Source organism: Narcine bancroftii, chromosome 1 (genome assembly GCF_036971445.1).
Source record: "Narcine bancroftii isolate sNarBan1 chromosome 1, sNarBan1.hap1, whole genome shotgun sequence".
NCBI lineage: Eukaryota > Metazoa > Chordata > Chondrichthyes > Torpediniformes > Narcinidae > Narcine > Narcine bancroftii.
In genome coordinates, this window is record NC_091469.1 from 50,175,945 (window position 1) to 50,193,263 (window position 17,319).

The 17,319-nt window shown below is 39.2% G+C and overlaps 1 protein-coding gene across 3 annotated transcripts in view; it reads right to left on the minus strand.

The window, feature by feature from the left end:
- Positions 1–14,082, minus strand: part of mllt3 (MLLT3 super elongation complex subunit) — a 164,645-nt gene extending 150,563 nt beyond the window's left edge. The window contains exons 1-2 of one of the 3 annotated variants that reach the window (XM_069926702.1): positions 13,834–14,082; positions 13,372–13,555 (exon numbers count right to left, since the gene is read on the minus strand). In XM_069926702.1, the coding sequence (XP_069782803.1) occupies positions 13,372–13,555; positions 13,834–13,845 (196 nt within the window). In that variant the 5' untranslated portion in view covers positions 13,846–14,082. The remainder of the gene's footprint in view (positions 1–13,371; positions 13,556–13,833) is intronic. The other 2 variants (XM_069926713.1, XM_069926723.1) reach the window with 2 other exon arrangements.
- Between the last annotated feature and the right edge of the window lie 3,237 nt (positions 14,083–17,319).

Genomic DNA, 17,319 nt, shown 5'->3' on the forward strand with positions numbered 1-17,319 from the left:
TAGGAAATTCCTTTGGTTTAAAAAAAACTATAAGAGTGTGCGTGTCTGTGGAATCAACAGCAACGAACCATCAGCCATAGAGGCATTTTTGGCATTACCCTCTCTTGAGGATTTTAAAAAGCTGAAAAAGCACAAACTGCTGACTATTGCCAAGAAGTTGCCAATTGCTTCAGTAAAAACATGAATGAAAATTGGAAAATACTACAGAAACAGTTTGACCAAAAGTGTTAGAGCCCTTTCCCAAGAGTAAAATTTCTGAGGAAACAGTTGAAATGAAAGAGATTATAAATGGAACTGAGATGAGAAATTTAGGTTACACGAGCTGTAACAGATCAGAATGAAAAGTGAAAGGAGAAGCATCCCAAAATCAAATTCTTGGTCAAGGTGAGGGGTTTATAGCCAGTAGATAAGTTAGTTAATTCCTCCATTTGAGGAAGCAGAGATAGATAAATATTTTCTCCATTTTGAGAAACTCGCTGTGAATCTAAATTGACCACAAAACCAATGGTTATAGAGTATAATTATAGGGAAAGCACGTCAAACTTATTCTGCCCTTTCCACCGAGCAAGCTGATAATTATGAAATTGTGAAAAAAGCCATACTCTCGGCTTATGAGTTAGTTCCAGAGGCTTACAGATTGAAGTTCAGGAATTTTTTTTTTAAATCAACCACCCAATCTTATGCAGAATATAGTTATAAAAGGTTGTGTGTTTTGACCTGTGGTCCTCATCAAAGAATGTAAGCAATGATTAGAATCGATTTAGAGAATTGATAACAAATGAGGAGATCAAAAGATGTGTTCCTGATGATATTAAAGCACACTTGGAAGAGAAGGAGCTGCAAACTTGGCTGGAGTCTGCTAAGTTAGCAGATGGATACTTTAACATATAAATCTAAGAGGACATCAGGCAAAATATTTCAAAAGTGCACTGTGGATAATCCAAGTAAGGTTGAGAGTAAATTTAGAATTAGTAATAAGGGTAAAAATAAATGAAAGTTGGTAAAGAAGAAACCTTTGGGTCCCCTTTGCCACTACTGTAAAAAGGCTGATCATCTGGTAGCAAGTGTCTTGTGCTGAAATTAAAAAAAGGTAGCACTCAATGTTTCTATTCAAAGCGAGAAGAGGTATAAAAACAGAGGATCCAAAGTTACTGATAAAATTAGGGATGCATTTCCAACCTTTCGTGACTAAGGGGTTGATTTCATTTAAAGAAGGGTTAAAATCTTGCGAGACACAGGGGCTGCTTAATCATTCATGAGACAGTGTTTTGAAATTTGGTGAAGAAACTGACTCTAGCAAAATAAATTTGATTAGCAGTATCGGGAGTGATACTGAGACTATTCCTTTGCATAGAATAGTGTTAAAATCAGCCTTAGTTAATGGACCTATTACAATAAGAGTTGAGTCAAACTTGCCATTGAAAGGAATTTCACTGTTGCTAGGAAATAACTTGGCTGAAGGGAAGTTTGTTCCTACAGTACGAATGGCAGCTAAGCCAGTTATTGATGAGTCAGAGGGGGAATCTGATATTTATACCACTTGTGACATAACAGGAACAATGTCTAAAAGGTTGGTCAGTTCAGATAAGAAGGCTGAGAAAAATGATTTGACAGAAAATAAAATCTGTAATAGTAAAGAACAGAATTTAGGTGGAAATGACCTGGTAAAGAATGACCAATAATCTTTATTACACCTAAGCACTGATCTGGTAGCAAACCTAAGGCTACAGATATGTCACTATTAAGTCAGGAGTTGATAACAAGGTTACTTATCTTATTGAAATAGCATTTGAGAAACTCAAGTCGGTCATGTAAATATGATTAAGCCATATTTGGAGCAGGTGCCTCACAGTGAGAAAACTTTCTCCAGAGATGATGGTTATCAACCAGGATAATTAGGAGGTAAGTAAAATGAGTTTCAGAGAAGGTCATGGGACACAACAGTTGATAATCCCAGATTGGTAATTTATATGGTTTTGCAGGACCTGGAAATAAAGTTGAGTCATCTCAAAACTTCAGAAAGGGAAGAAATGAGAATTTTAAAATTTGAAAATGTATTTCCTGATGTACCTCAGAAGGTTTCCATAGCTTATCATGATTATGGATGTAGATGATAAAGACCTATTAAACAGCATCCCTATTGGATGAATATGGAAAAGTGCAGACTGGTAGATCAGGAAACTGATTACATGTTAAAGAACGATATCATTACAAAGTCTACTTCAGGTTGGAGTTCACCTTGTGTTTTCGTACCTAAGCCAGATGGAACTGTTAGGTTTTGTACAGACTTTAGGAAGCCAAATGCTGTGACAAAGACAGGTGCTTATCCTATTCCTAGAGTGGATGATTATATAGATAAGGTAGGGAAGGCAAAATTTCTTTCTAAAATTGACGTTGAAAGGTTTTCTGGTGTGTTCCTTTAACAGATAGGGCTGAAGAGATTTCTGCATCTGTAACCCTTTCTGGCCTTTATAAGTACAATATCATACCCACTGACATTTCAAAGAATTATTAATTCTGTAATTCAATGGTTAAAACACAGATGATTTAGTTTCAGTAGTGACATATGGGAAGAGCATGTCCTTGACTTAGAAGAATTGCTTAATGGACTTTCAAAAGCAAATCTCACAATTAATTTAAGTAAAAGTTTGTTGGTCATGCAACTGTTACTTATCTGGGTCAGGTCATAGGACAGAAGCAATTTGTGCCAGTTGAGGCAAAGGTTTTAAACTACCTCCGAGTTCCCTGCTCCAATTAATAAGAAAGCTCTTAAAAGGTTCCTAGGAATAATTGGCTACTATTTAATGTTTTGTAAAAACCTTTGTAGATATCATACTCCCTCAAACAAAACTGTTTAAGAAGGGAGAAAATTTTGTCTGGACTAAGTGTTGCCGAGAAACATTTGAAAAATTTAAGGCTATATTATGCCACCAGCCTGTGCTTAAGTCACCTGTCTTAGAGAAACCATTTTCATTCACTGTGAATACCAATGATGAAGTGGTGGGTGTGGTGCTGTTACAAAGAATGATGACAATATTACCAATAAGTGTCCTACTTCTTAAACAAGTTTAACAATCATCAGAAAAATTATTCCACCACTGAAAAAAAGTTGTTAGCTTTTGTGTTGGCAATTTGATGTCTACATTTATACAGCTCAAAAACTACTTGTGGTGTATTCTGATCATAATCCATTGTTTTTTTGTGTGTAAAATGAAAAATAAGATAGTCACTTGTTCAATTGGAGTTTAATTTTACAAGAGTATAATTTGATGATAACTCATTAAGGGAAAGGACAATGTGATAGCTGATTGCCTTTCTAGATGCTAAATTTTATAAATTAAATTAGTTATGGTGTGTGTTTGTATATAACCTTAATTACTAAAAAATTTTTCTTGCAAATCAAAAAGTTCTTTTTGGGTGGGAGATATTATGGACTGAGGTCTGACCTTTTGGACTATGGACTGTCACTTTAAAGAATGCATTTCTACTGAGAACTGTGTAACTCAGTGCTGGCTTGCCAAGGTCAAGCTGGGCAGATGAAAATGAGCTAGAGACCGCGTGAGAGTGCGCTATTCCGGCTGGCTGAAGCAGAGCTATAAAGTTCGCTTGAGAAGCCAGAAGGATACGCAGAGATCCCACTCTGTGTTGAGAATGGTTCTGGCTGACTGAATTTGAGTGTGACAAAAAAGTTACTTTGAGTCTACTGCTTAAGAAGGAACTTGTGGAGAAGCCGTGTTAAGGGCACAGGCTTCATAAGTGAGGTGGTTAAAACAAACCAACCTTGAAGAATCAAGGAAAGTCCATGGTGAAGAAACCTGCAAAGGATTCATAAGTTTCCCCTTTTGTTTTTGACTAATGGGCACAGACTGAAAAGGCCTAGCTTCCCCACCCGCCCCCCCCCCCCCACCAATTCACACTTTTTATGAATAATCTCCGTATAGTTACTATTAGAGGCATATAGTGGAGTTAATTTGGGCAAGATATTGTATTGTTAATAGCATTAATAAATATAGAGTAAAAATTTAACCCTTTTGAATTGTGTCCCTTTTTGTTGCTGGTTTGGGGTGTAACACAGGTGCAGACAGAGGGGATTGAGCATGTCCCTCATGTAGAAATTAAGTAGGAGTACATCTGGCAAGGTAGAATCAAAGATTGTTGAATTATATAATGGAAATAAAAAGCTAACGAGGGAAAACATATTCCACCTAAAGATGACATTTTTCCACACAAAAGGTAGAATGAGTAACAAGAGGTGGGGACAAATACAATGTTTATAAGACATTGGTTAGGTTCTTGGATAGAAAAGGTTTAAAAGTATATAGAGGGGAATTCTCTCCATCAACAGAGGGGGAGAACCGCTAAGATACCACAGGGGTGGTAATGGTATATTTTGAGAATAAATGTAACAATGCACATTGCTAAGAATGAACAGATATGATTGATTCTATGGGTATGAAAAAAACTTTGAATAGTCTCCTCTTTTGTAAATAATTTATTGTAAATAAAGTCTACTTTTGGGAAGAAAAAATATGGGACAGTTGTACACAAATAGGATGTGCTCAGGATGGTTACTTGGTCAGCAAGGACAAGTTAGGACCAAGGATGTTTCCATGCTGTACATCTCTGATAATTGTAATTTAAAAGCAAGGTGCCCAGTTTCTTCTCTTATCTCCAGTTTTTCCTTCTACCCTTTAAAAATGTACTGGGGTGTAGGTTAATGGTGTGTAATTTGGGTGGCATGGACTTGTAGAGCTGAATTGGCCTATTTAAAAATTTAGAAAAAATATTGAGACAATTATTTGAATGCACCATTTGCTTCTTATTTATCCAAACTCTAGATACTTTCACATCAATTTTCCTCCAAGGACCCCCATTTTTTAGGTTTACATAGGTCAACACAACATCAGGAGCTGCAGGGCCTATACTATGCTGTAATGTTGTATGTCACGACTGGGTTTTTTGGTGATGTACTAGCTTTATTTAAATACCTCATCCATGAACTTTCTGAGAACTTTCAATCCCTTACTAAATTTGAGGGGACTAGGACTGTCATTAAACACAATGATTGCAGCCTGGTTTAGAAACCAGAGTGTCCAGAAATGAAGAACACTCTAGAAAACCTAGCCAAGTCCATCGTGGGCACCAACTTCACTTCCATTAAAAACATTTAGATGAGACGCTGCCTCAAGACAGCATCCAACATCATAAAGCACCTCCATCATCCTGATCATGAGCTCTTCTCCCTGCTACTTCAGGCAGAAAGTACAGAAAGCAAGTATGACACCTCTATATTCAAGGACAGTTCTATTTATTCAGTTACAGTCACTTGAATCTTCTCATACTACCCCAACCATAAACTTGTCCAGGGAACTATTGAAATGCCACTATTTTTTGTACTAACCAACTCTGAATATTAATCCATCCTTTTATATTTATTATCTTTTTCTGTTTTGGCATGTCATAGTGATTTAATTTTTACTTTTACAGTTGGTAAATCTTATGTACCCGTTTAGCTACCACAAGGAAGTAGTTTAGAGCAACTGTAATTATACTAATGTCTATGATAAATTATCATCATCCTGGTTTTCAAAAGTCCTCAGATTTCCATCCTGCACTAATTTTAAACTTATTTAAAATTAGGATTGCACCATGATGCCTTTCCTCAGTCTCGAATTCTGTTTATAAACTTCATTCAATTTCCAAAAGCCTCTACAAAAACCTGAAAACAAGTTTTCATTCAACCCTCAAGACATTTGTAGCATACAATCCATCTTTTACTTGCATTCATATCTCATTGTTGAGGGAGCAGTAACACAGTTAGCCTGGAATCAGGTGGCAGTGATTTAGGGTTTCTACAGATATCTAAACACAGTACAGAATACTTCAGGTCACAAAGGATCAGAGAATGAGAAAAGTAGCTCACCAGCCATCCTTGTTAATTAAATGTCACCTTAAATATTTCTATTTACTTCATTTGGCAGAATGAACAAGGTTACAATTTCATTTATTTGGAAAAATGTAAACATGTGCCACAAACTATTTATAAAAAAAGGCAATACTCAAGAAAACAAAACTGATAAAATTAAAAAAAAAACTGCCAACATAATTTGTGTGGAGCTTCCAAACCCTTTTTTTTTTAAAAAAAAATCAATTAAATCCAGGAACTCTGCAAAATTATCCCTCAAAGTAAAAATATAACAAATATTACAGCAGAATATTTTCCCCTGACATTGAAAAGGTTGATATAGAATCAACTTGTGTTTTGCAATCCCACCCACTCCTCAAAAGTTTTTTTTTAGTAAACTGACCAAATTTGATCTCACCAAATGAGTTATGGTTCTCTCTTTTGCCAGATGAAAGCAAAACATCTGCACCCTTGCTCTGGGTTCCATCTTTACTGAACTCGTAACAGCCTATAGGCAACAATCAGATTCAGAAAACATTGTTCAATTAATTTTTATCTAAATATTACAGTTTTCATCTCTTCCCACCTCAATTGTGAAAACATCCAAGAAAGATTATATTGCTTCAATCATTAATTTAAAGACACAAGGTAAATGGCAGAAGGGTAACTTGCAACCAAGTCTGAAAGCAATTCCCCCCCCCCCCCCCCCCCCACCTATAAACACTAAAATAATTTGTCTACATATTGTACACACTGGAATACATATCCATCAACTTAGAACAATTAACATTCTGGAATCTCCAATGCAAATAAAAATGATGACACATAGGACAACACAAAATTCAAATACAAGGGCTTCATCTATGGAAAAGACTGCCATCTGGTGTGGTGAACTTGAACTTGGCATATAAATGAGAGCAAATCATGATGTCAATCAGAGCACATGGTTTTTTCCACACCAAGTTATTGTTTTAAGCTATAGGATTCCAAAGAGGAAGGGCAGATAAAAATAATGTAAATTTATTAACATTTTCCAATTTAAAAATTCTCAATTTGTATTCACAAAGACTGAGCTACACACAAAGGCATTACAAAAGTAATATCCTCAGTTCACCAAACAGAACGCCATACACATTAAAGTTTATCAAAACAATTCACTTGTATCGCCTGGATTGCTGAAGCCAGCATTAGTCTTTGGGCAATGTGCTGTTTTTTGGTACTTCATCCCAGCAATCAAACTCAGCAGGTCACACTGCACTTCATACAGCAAAAATAAATAACCAACATTTCAGGCCTGAGTCTTTCATCAAGATATGAGCAAAATGTAGGCAGGTGTCTGAATAAAGTGGTAGGGTTGAGGCTTGGGTGGAGGTGCAGAGGCAAGAGGTGGGGGGAAGGGCACATGAGAAAATGGGAGGGGGTGGTGGCTGGAGAGCTGGAGGAAAAAAAAACAGAAGTATAGGGAAGAGGAGAATAGGGTGTAGTAGAAACCGAGAAGTCAATGTTTATGTTGGTGAAGAGTGCCCACATGGAATATTAGGTATTAGTCCTCCAATTTATGGATGCTCCCAGTTTGTAAAAACATGAGGCTATGGAAAGACATAGCAGCAGAGGAATAGAGCGTAGAACTGAAATGGTTTGCCACTGGGAGATCCCTATCCTTGATGCAAACAGAATGAAGGCACTCAGCAAAGCGATCCCCCAGTCTCAGTCTAATCTCTCACATGTAGAGGAGGCCACAACAAGAGCACTGGATGCAGTAGGTGACTCCTGCAGATTCATGTGAAGTGTTGCTTCACTTGGAAAGACCGTTTGGGGTCTCAAATGGTGGTGAGGGTGTAAGTGTGGCACTTCCTACAGTCATGGGGAAGGTGGAAAGTGGCAATTCATGACAAGGGATGAGGGAGTCATGGACTGAGCAATCCCTATGGTAGACAGAGAGGGTGGGGGATGTCTGGTGGTGGGATTATGTTGTAGATGGCAGAAATTGTGGAGGATAATATGTTGGATGATGGAATGAGAGGAGAGGACAAGGGGAATCTGGTTCGTGTTGCGTCTATGGGCAGAAGGAGCCAGGGCAGATGTGGGTGAGATGCGGGTAAGGGCCAAGTTGATGATGGTAGAGACAAAGCCACATTTGATGAAGGAGGATGATCTTTCAGATGATCTGTAATGGAAGACCTCATCCTGGGAGCAGGTGTGACAGTGACAGAGGAATTGAGAGAAAAAGAATCTTTGCCAATGACTGCATGTGAAGAAGCATTCTACAAATCAACCAATTTCTAGAGCTATCACTCCCTCTCCCCATTTTCTCCAGTGCCCTCCCTCCCTTAACTTCCTAGTGCCTCAGCTGTAGGCCTGTACTCCTCCCTTGCCCCTCTCCCTCACCATTTTATTCAGACACGTGCCTATATTTTGGTCACATCTTGATTAAATCCTTCAAGTGGATGGGCCCAAAATGTTAATTGTGTCTCTTTATCTTTGCAATATAACTGAGATTTTCCAGCATTGTTACTTCATTCACTGCATCTGCAAACTAAAATGTTTCGCTCCATATTAATTTCTTCCTCAGTCTCACTACCCAGATTAATGTCACATAATCATCCTTGATTCAAGGAGGATTTCAGGTGGTTCCTGGAAAAGCAAAACAATTTTAACCCGACAAACCATCACACTTCTTTCCACTTGTAGGAGAGTTCTGGTTGGGATAATTTATAAGAACCAGGAGGACGTCTTTCTGGTTTCCCTCCTAATTTTTCCATAAGAACATGAATATTTTAAATAAGTTCTCTACAGACAACTGATCTGTGTGCACAGGGAAATAATTTAGTCAGCATCAAGGTGCACAGTGGTAGATTTAGGCACATTTACGTCGACAGAATGCTTGAAAAAAGGGAAACTATTCTTTGGGTAACTGGCATTGCTCTTGGCTTAAAGTCTAGTGAAAATGCACCACATTTCTTGACGGCTGTGTATCACTTTCATAGTAAAAATGGAACAAATATAATTATTAAAAATTTATACTTGCAGTAATATCAACGCTCCAAGTTCCACCAACTTTGGATATGAAAACAAGTTCAGAAAATACTATTATTTCAGGGTTATACAGAAGATTTATCCACATACATGCTTCACATTATAATTGGAGCCCAAAAATTGCTTCAAACAATCACAAGTAAAGGCTTACACACATTATCTCACTTGTTCTTCACTTGATCAGATTGAAAACAAACGTCAAATCACAAAACTAAGGTTTTTAAAACCAGACAAAACTGGAACCACAAATGTAAATAAACAAACACATTCATCAAAAAGTATTTTAAATATTTTCATTCATTAGGATCTAATTATTGTAGCCAAGACTAGGGTTTAACAATTTTTTTTAAACTTCAATTGTGCAATGAATCAATTTTAAAAATCCAGATTCAAATCTAGTTGTGACACCTTTATTGCTTCAGAAAGCAAACCACAAAAATCTAATTGCAAATCTCTTGAAACTGAAGAAAACAATACTCCCACCCAACATAGTGTTTGCAAATCAAAGTTTGCAATACCACTCAAGTAATCCATTACAGAATCCGCTTAGAATAAAGAAAATGCTGCCTCACATTTATTATTTCCACCAAAATACAAAAAAATCAGTAATAAAATTTGTTCTTGCCTATCATCTTCTCTTAGGATTAAATTCCAAGTGCAACTTAAATATCTCCATCCATTTCCAGATCACATTGAAGACTTTTGCTATCTTTTAACAACCATACCTTTGTTTACAAATCACTGTTACCTACAGTTCTACAATGCAAAGAACAACCATGGTATCACAATACTCCTCCATTTGAAGACTTTATGGTTCTGATATCTTCTTTGGAGGAGTCCATTTTAAAAAAAAGTCAGAACACCAAAACATACATCCTAAATTAAAGGCCAATATTGCACATGTTCCAAAAAAGGATTTCTCACAAGATTACATTTACCTGAAACAAATCCAAGAAAGCTTATCCCAGAATTGTAATAGGTTGGACAAAATGTCAAATCAAGCCTGCCAGCATGTGGCCATATAATGTGAAGAGACAGAAAAAGATGTTGCCTAGTCAATACTCTTAATCATCATCCCTGAGAACCTTCAAAACAGACCCTATATTGTAATCTGTGTACGCATTAGCCAGCAAGTTTAAATTTTAAATTCAGACCTTCACAATATCCAGAAGGAACAAGTAAAATGCAAGTTTATCCTTCCTGGGGATGAGGTTAACATTGAGGTCCTTCATGTACACTTCTATTTACATTAATGAACACCAGATTTTGCAAGATTCTAATGAAATATGCATATTCAACAATAGGGATTATAAAACTATGCTTATCAATAGAACAAGTTTCAGGTTGACTTACTTTCAATCTGTTACTATATTCTCTACTTTTCCCACCTAGTAAAATTGATCCATTAAGAAAAATAACTTTTGATTTAAACATTGGATTGTAGATCTTCAGAGGGTACTGATCATGAAACCAAATGTACAGTTCTATGATAAAAACTTTTCCATACAAAACTGACAATGTTCTGCAACCGTTATATTCTGTTCTCACTTTACCATCCCACCTTCAACTGCATTCCCTGTCCTCTCCCATATCTTATTATTGCCCTACACTTTTCTTCATCTAAAGGAGGTAAAATTTCAGAACTTGGTTTTCCCTTAATCACTATGCATCTTGGTGCCCAGGAGCCAATCTTTCTGCTGCAGAGGCATTCTCCCTCCTCCATCCAGTGTGAAATGGAAAGTCTTCACTAAAACCAACTTGTGGATAGCCCATGGTCATCATTGCTGATGGTGCACTCTTTTTGTCCTTTTAAATCCAATAGCCACTCACACATGGCCTTTTTCATTCATCTGAACCAGTGGTTCTCAGTTGTTTTCGCCATCTCTGCCATTGGCACTCTGTGGTTAGTAAGGGTTTTCTTAAGATGGTATGGGAGTGTAAAAAATGTTGAGGTCCACTGACTTAAAACTTTAATGAAATCCAGTAGTGCTTTGTTAAATGAAGGCTATTGCTCACAAGTCCTTGTATGGTCCGGTTCGAAATCCTCCTTGGACAAATGACATCTGTTATACACTCCTAGATGTCACCTCTCTCATGTAACATAGAAATTCAAACTTCCAGAACTTGCTGCAATTCCCTTAATACTCTATACCACCCTACCAATAACATCCAAAAATCTTTTTCATTCTGGTGATATTTCCCCCCCCCTCCAAAAAAAGATGTAGATACACAAGAGACCGTGGATGGTGGAATAGGGAGCAAAATAAACTACTAGAAGAACTCAGCTCATCCAGCCACATCAGTAGAAGGTTGGCCATTCTTATTCTCCAACTGAGACTGCTCAGCCTACTGAGCTCCTCCAGCCCCTTTTACTCCAAAGTTCAGTATGTGATAGGTCTTACTACTGATAGCCTAAAACTACTGCTCATGATTGGCTCAGATTAGTTACAAAACAATCAGATATTATTTATCAAGGTAGACAACAATGGAACAAACATGAGCATCAAAAGATTTAAGCCAACACTAGATGCAGAGCAAATATATTGTTAACCATCTTTGATTTACTATACTATTGTACCCTACAAAGATCTCCTATTCAATTGATTGATCAAGCATCATTACTGTCTAATTTAACTAACATTGAATGATAAGGATCACATTTCAAAAAACAATGAGAAAATGTTTGAATGGACACATTTCAAGGCCTCCTCTTTTACCAAGCAGGTTCTCAAAACTGTAGAATAGAACGACATGTCCTGGTTAAGCATTGAGAAGCATTAATTTTGTCCCAAATTAGTCCGTTATCGCCAGAAAAAAAAGCATTCAACTGCCAATTTGCAATATTTTCATGTAACTGAAACATTTGCATTCCCCAGTCTTTTCAATAAACTCAAATCAATTTAAAAGCTAATTTTCCTCAAAAACGGAAAGTTTAAAAAAAAAATCAGACTCAACTCTCAAGTCGCAATACTCTTATGTTATTACATTTATGCAGGGATCTTGTTCAGTCGTGGCCGCAACCTGTATAATCGGGAAAGTGGAGTATGACCATCACTTTGAACATTAAAACGGCTCAACTCGAATTCAGAAAGATACATGGCCAAGTTTGAAATATTTGCCTCTTCTCCGCTAAGAACTGCATTATCTTTGACGGCTGGACACAAGGCACGTGTTTTTAAATAAGGCTTTGTGGTCCAGGGTAGTTCTCTTATTCAAACCGTCACCGAGTCCCACCCACCACCGAAGCACATCCTGTCCCCCCCCCCCCCTTAAAATTATTAAATAATAGACCTTGAATGCTCCAGTAGACAAGACAAATTTGCACAATTAAATAAACGCGTTTGGAGCCAACTCCCAATGAGTTTCATTCATACTGTTAGATTAACGCATCAACTCCGAAACAAGAACCTCGGCTCGCAATTATAAACGTTTCAGGATGCTCGTCCAATCAGACTATGAGTCGGGTGTCAAAGATGAACAAAATAAGACACAAAAATCAAGTTACGTGCTAAAGTCCAACAAACTCGGTTGGATTTTTTGACATCTTGCTTTCCATAAATACAGAGAGGTTCGAGTCAGACAGAATGACCAGATGTTAACCAGATTTCTCAGATGCGAAAAATCTTAGTTTATCCTCAGTTTTACTTAACATTTTGGATATTTTACATTCACAGCAACTTTTGATTCGATAGATTTGCATAAAAGTTCCCCCCCCCCCTTGTCTTTGCCACCGCCCGCACTGAGTAGTTTCAACTTTAGTTTCCAACCGCAGGTGGGTGTTTTCGAAGTACAAAACTGATGCAAAGTTTACGGGCCTGTTGCCTTTATTTATTTAAAAATAGATTATGAAAGTATTTCATCAGTTTACTGAAAAAAAAGTGATCGAGCCGACTTGTCTGTAAAGCTCCATCACAGAACACGACGTCAGTAATTGACAATAATAAAACAAAATCCCCGAAGGCACCTGACAGGAACACCTCGAAATAGAAACGGATACCGAACTACAAAAAGGAGCTGCTGGCCCAGATAACCCAGCATCTTGGGAGACTTTTACACCGAGCTCTTCGCCCAAGAGGGATGGAGATGCCGAGGGTGGCTGCCAGTCAACGCTCCCGCAAGTTAAACAAGCACAAATTCACACTCCATCCAACGTAACCAGATAAAAGTACAGCCAATCTTTAATATGACCGAGAGATTGGGTCCAAAGAGCCGAGATAGGAAGTTCAGTGGAGAGAATAGCGGAGCGCAAGAAAAATAATGTGGAAGACTCGCTTTCATCTGCAACAGTTTTGTTTTATTTTAAACCCCATTCAGTCCCTGTGGACTGTTTCAAAGCACCTGATCTTAAAGCACACCACCTCAACAAGGTAAAGCAAGTGGGAAAATGCGTTCTAAAGAGAAATCCATGTTTGGTAGCGGACTGTGCTTACCCCGCTTGGGTCGGGGGAAGCTGTCGTGCAAGTGAAAGACGACTTTCTCCACAAAGTGCTGAATGTTGCTGTGCTCCGGACCCCTGACAAACACCATCCAGTCGTGGGTGAACCCTTCAATCGTGGGTTTCTTGCGAACCTGGGCCCGATGGCCTAGCTCCAGTTTAACCTGAACAGCAGTAGCCTGAAACACACACACACACAGAGAAGCGCGTCAACATGGATAGGAAGGAGCCCGGGCGCCGGCATCAGGAGCTGCAGCAGTCGGGAAGTGCCTGGGGTTTTTTTTATTTCCCTGTCTCTCCCGGATGAATGCAGTTTTGACTGCTTTATACAATCGTCAGGCATACACAGAAAATTTAAAAAAAACACACACACACACACGCGCAAAACTCCGGGCAAACACACGCAGACGGACAGAGAGTGGCAGCTCCGGGCCACTCGGCGGGGCGGGTTACTCACCGAGGCGGCCATCCTCCCTCTCTCACTTCAGAGCAGAGTGGAGCAGGGACGGGGCCAGGCGGTGAGCCTCAGCCCTCACAGCCACTCCGTACAAACAGCAGAGCCGCTGCGGCTGTTGACTGTGAGAGTGCAAGTAGAAGCCCCGCCGATGGCGGACATTGTACACCCTCTCTTTCTCACTGCGTGAGTGTATGTATGTGTGTGTGTCTTATTGCTGAGAGGGAGTTCGGCCGCCCGAGCATGCGCACTCTTCCACTACGCCCCCCCCCCTTCTTTTCCCTCCCCTCATTCTCCACCCCTCAAAACACGATAGGCACCTTCAATAGGCTAAGCAGAGACTTCAGCCCCGGCACTCGGGAAGATCCCATGCACAAGTCCAGGAGGTGACGGGGAAACGCAAATAACCCCACGTCAACGCCAGGCAAGCATTTGCAGAGAGCCCGTCCCGTCCACACAGGCACCCCCCCCCCCTTCTTTCCCGTCTATTCTGAATCATTGCAGAGCTGGGAAGTCCACAAATAGAGAAAGCGAGATGGAAAATCAAACCAAACTGCGGTCGATCATTAACAGACTGGGAAACTGTTTAGTGTAAGAAGGAAACTCTGCGAAGAGAGCGAGTTTAAGACAAAACGGTGAAGAGAAAGGCATCAACGCCACTCCAACTGATCAATCATAGGAACAGAACAGTGACATTAGGAATGTGCGCACCGCTGTAAAAAGTAGAAATCGGGCAACCCCCCAGAATGAAAGGCCTTTAATGACGGTCATTAGTCCCTTTCGTTTATTCGTGCTAGTCCTCAGTCATCTGTGAAATGGGTGATGCAAATTGTCATTACTGCACTGGTGCGGGCTGGCCAGCAGGTGGCGGCACGTGGTCGATGTGCGAGGACCCACATGACAAATGGGTTTCAGAAACAGAATAAAGCAAATCCATGCTTTTTCTCTGCGGGAGCTTATGATATAAACGTCTTGAACAACACGATTGATTTAAACACGCTTCTGAGTCAATGCTACGGGGCGTTGCTTATTGATGCCTTTGGTACTCGAAAACATCTGATTGATAACCCTCGCCACTATTAAAGGAACATTCAACTATGTTTCACACAACTGATCACCTGCATGGGAGCGCAACTCCTTTCGAAATGTCCACAAAGAATTGAAGAAATTTTAAAAAAAGGCGTGTAAAGGATTGCTGGTTGTTTACTTTGTTGGTAAATCGAATCCTGGCATTTGATTGTGCAATTTTGTTAAACGTTGATCAAATCAGGTTAAATTTCATTCTGTCGAGTAAGAATAGAACAGAGACACATCCAGAACAATTTTACAAATATAATAATTACATATGTGGCTTTGATCTCGATATTTATAGTTATTTCACCTTTCAATGTTCCGTGGAAGTCATTTTCCACGTAGCGATCACCCACGTCTAGTTCCTTCTACAAATGCAAATACTGAATAAATCTTGACGCCTCCGTTTAAGATTTGTTAACTCTGTCCTGGTGTGAAATCAAAATACTAAATACGCTGCGATATTTAAAACTTTTATCACCGACTTTCCTCTCAATCAAACTCCCGTGCTCTCGCCCTTGCAGGGATCCTCATGACTTTTTCGTCATTGTGAATGGAGTCCATTTAAAGTGGCCGTGCAAAATTATAATCCCACATACCAATTTAACAACTTTGTCAAATCTCTTTTGCTGATGTATTAGTTTCTTTACCTCGTATTAACCATGTGATACAGAAACCCAACCCCTCACGCACTGAGCAAACATTCACACGGGGCCTTTCAGTGGGACCCCCTTTGTGGTTACTTCTCACATGCAATACGTACCGACGAGTTTGCAGTCAAGTCAGCTCCCGAGCTTTTTTGAATTTGCGTCCCATGTCAAACGCCACCTACCCGTCCCTTTTAAGATTCCGAGGCTGTCCTGTTGATTCTCTGGGACAGATAAAAGCAAGCGTATGATAATTTTGCATCGCCCCTGTTTTCCCCCCAAAATATTGCCACGGACCCCCTTCTTCCTCTTCGTCCGCAATTGATTAGATAGAAGGCACGTCCTTTCGCGAAAGAGAATATCAATACCAGTTTAAATAATTTATTCGTCTTTTGAAGGAGAGATTAAATTTGGGATTATTTGGTTCAGAGATGAGATTGATAGCAAAGGACACCTCATGCCACTGTCAGATCGGGCTAATGGATGAGTGGATAATGCCAAGATGAAACAAAGGTTTCCTCTGCGCTCTAGTTTTCTCCCGATGACATTTTGGCCTTGGTATAGAGGTGAGTGTTGGAATCTGAGGAGCATAAAAATTGGGGTCAATCTATATGATTGGTGTAAAAATGGGTGATGGTCGATGGACACACAATGGTCCAAAGAGCCTCCCTCTGTGCTGTGCCTCACGACGACTGACCCACATTGCCGGTCCGAATCTGGCGTTTCTTTCATTCGCTAGTTCAAACTTGCTGGTTTCCCTGGCATTATTGCCTCTCGGCTCACACGCAGTCAGACCTCGCACTGGACCCGAAATCCCACTGATTCAAAGGACAATTCTGATTACAGACTAGAAAACAAAGCGGAGGACACTTTAATAAAAACGCTTGTTTCAAGAATATTTCTAACTGCAAGGTTATTAGAACGTTAGTAAAATTATTAGCTTCAATGAAACGAGTTCTGAAATATCTGAAGATCAGAAGCATTTAAAAAATATCAAAGCCTGTCAGCGACCGTAGGGACGTTAATGGAACGAGCACTCTGCACGAATTTGTCAGTGGCTAAAATTAAAACAAAAATGCCGGAAGAACTTAGCCAGTCAAGGAACATCTGTACAAGGAGAAATTAGTCAATGTTTCAGGTCGAAGATTTTTAATCAGAACGTTATGGCATTCGATCTGAAATGTTAACTTTTATGCGTGCTGCTTGTTTCCATTTCAGTCAAGTTTTGTCTTCCAGACTGTGGCCGAACCGTCCGTTAAAATTCGCCGCCACTTCGAGGAGGTATCAGGGACCCGCCCCCAATCCAACTCTCTTAAGTGTGGATAACTCTCCCATTAGAATCAGCCATGCTAGATCTGAGCATGGGAGACCATTCAGTCTCATCAGCTGTTGCCGCCAAGTGGAAGATCAAATCATCGCACATATATGTAAGCGTTTCCTAAAGCTGCTTTTTTAAAATTATGTACAGTTCTTTATATATATTGCGGTTTCATCAAAAACATTTCATAAGCTGATCCCTTTGCCGCTCACTATTAACCAGAAAACATCAAATTATTAGCGTGAATATAAAAATAATTGGTAAAAAAATGATGAAGGTAATAATCTAATAGTATTGCATGTTTTGCTCAATGCTGATAGATGGCACCTTATAACTAAACACATTTCTGTAACTATGTTAACTGAGCACTAATTAAAACGGGGAACGTTACAAGAACAAGAAGCCAGATGGATTTTTACCTGCAATTGGTCGACTTTGGAAACCGTCTTAACT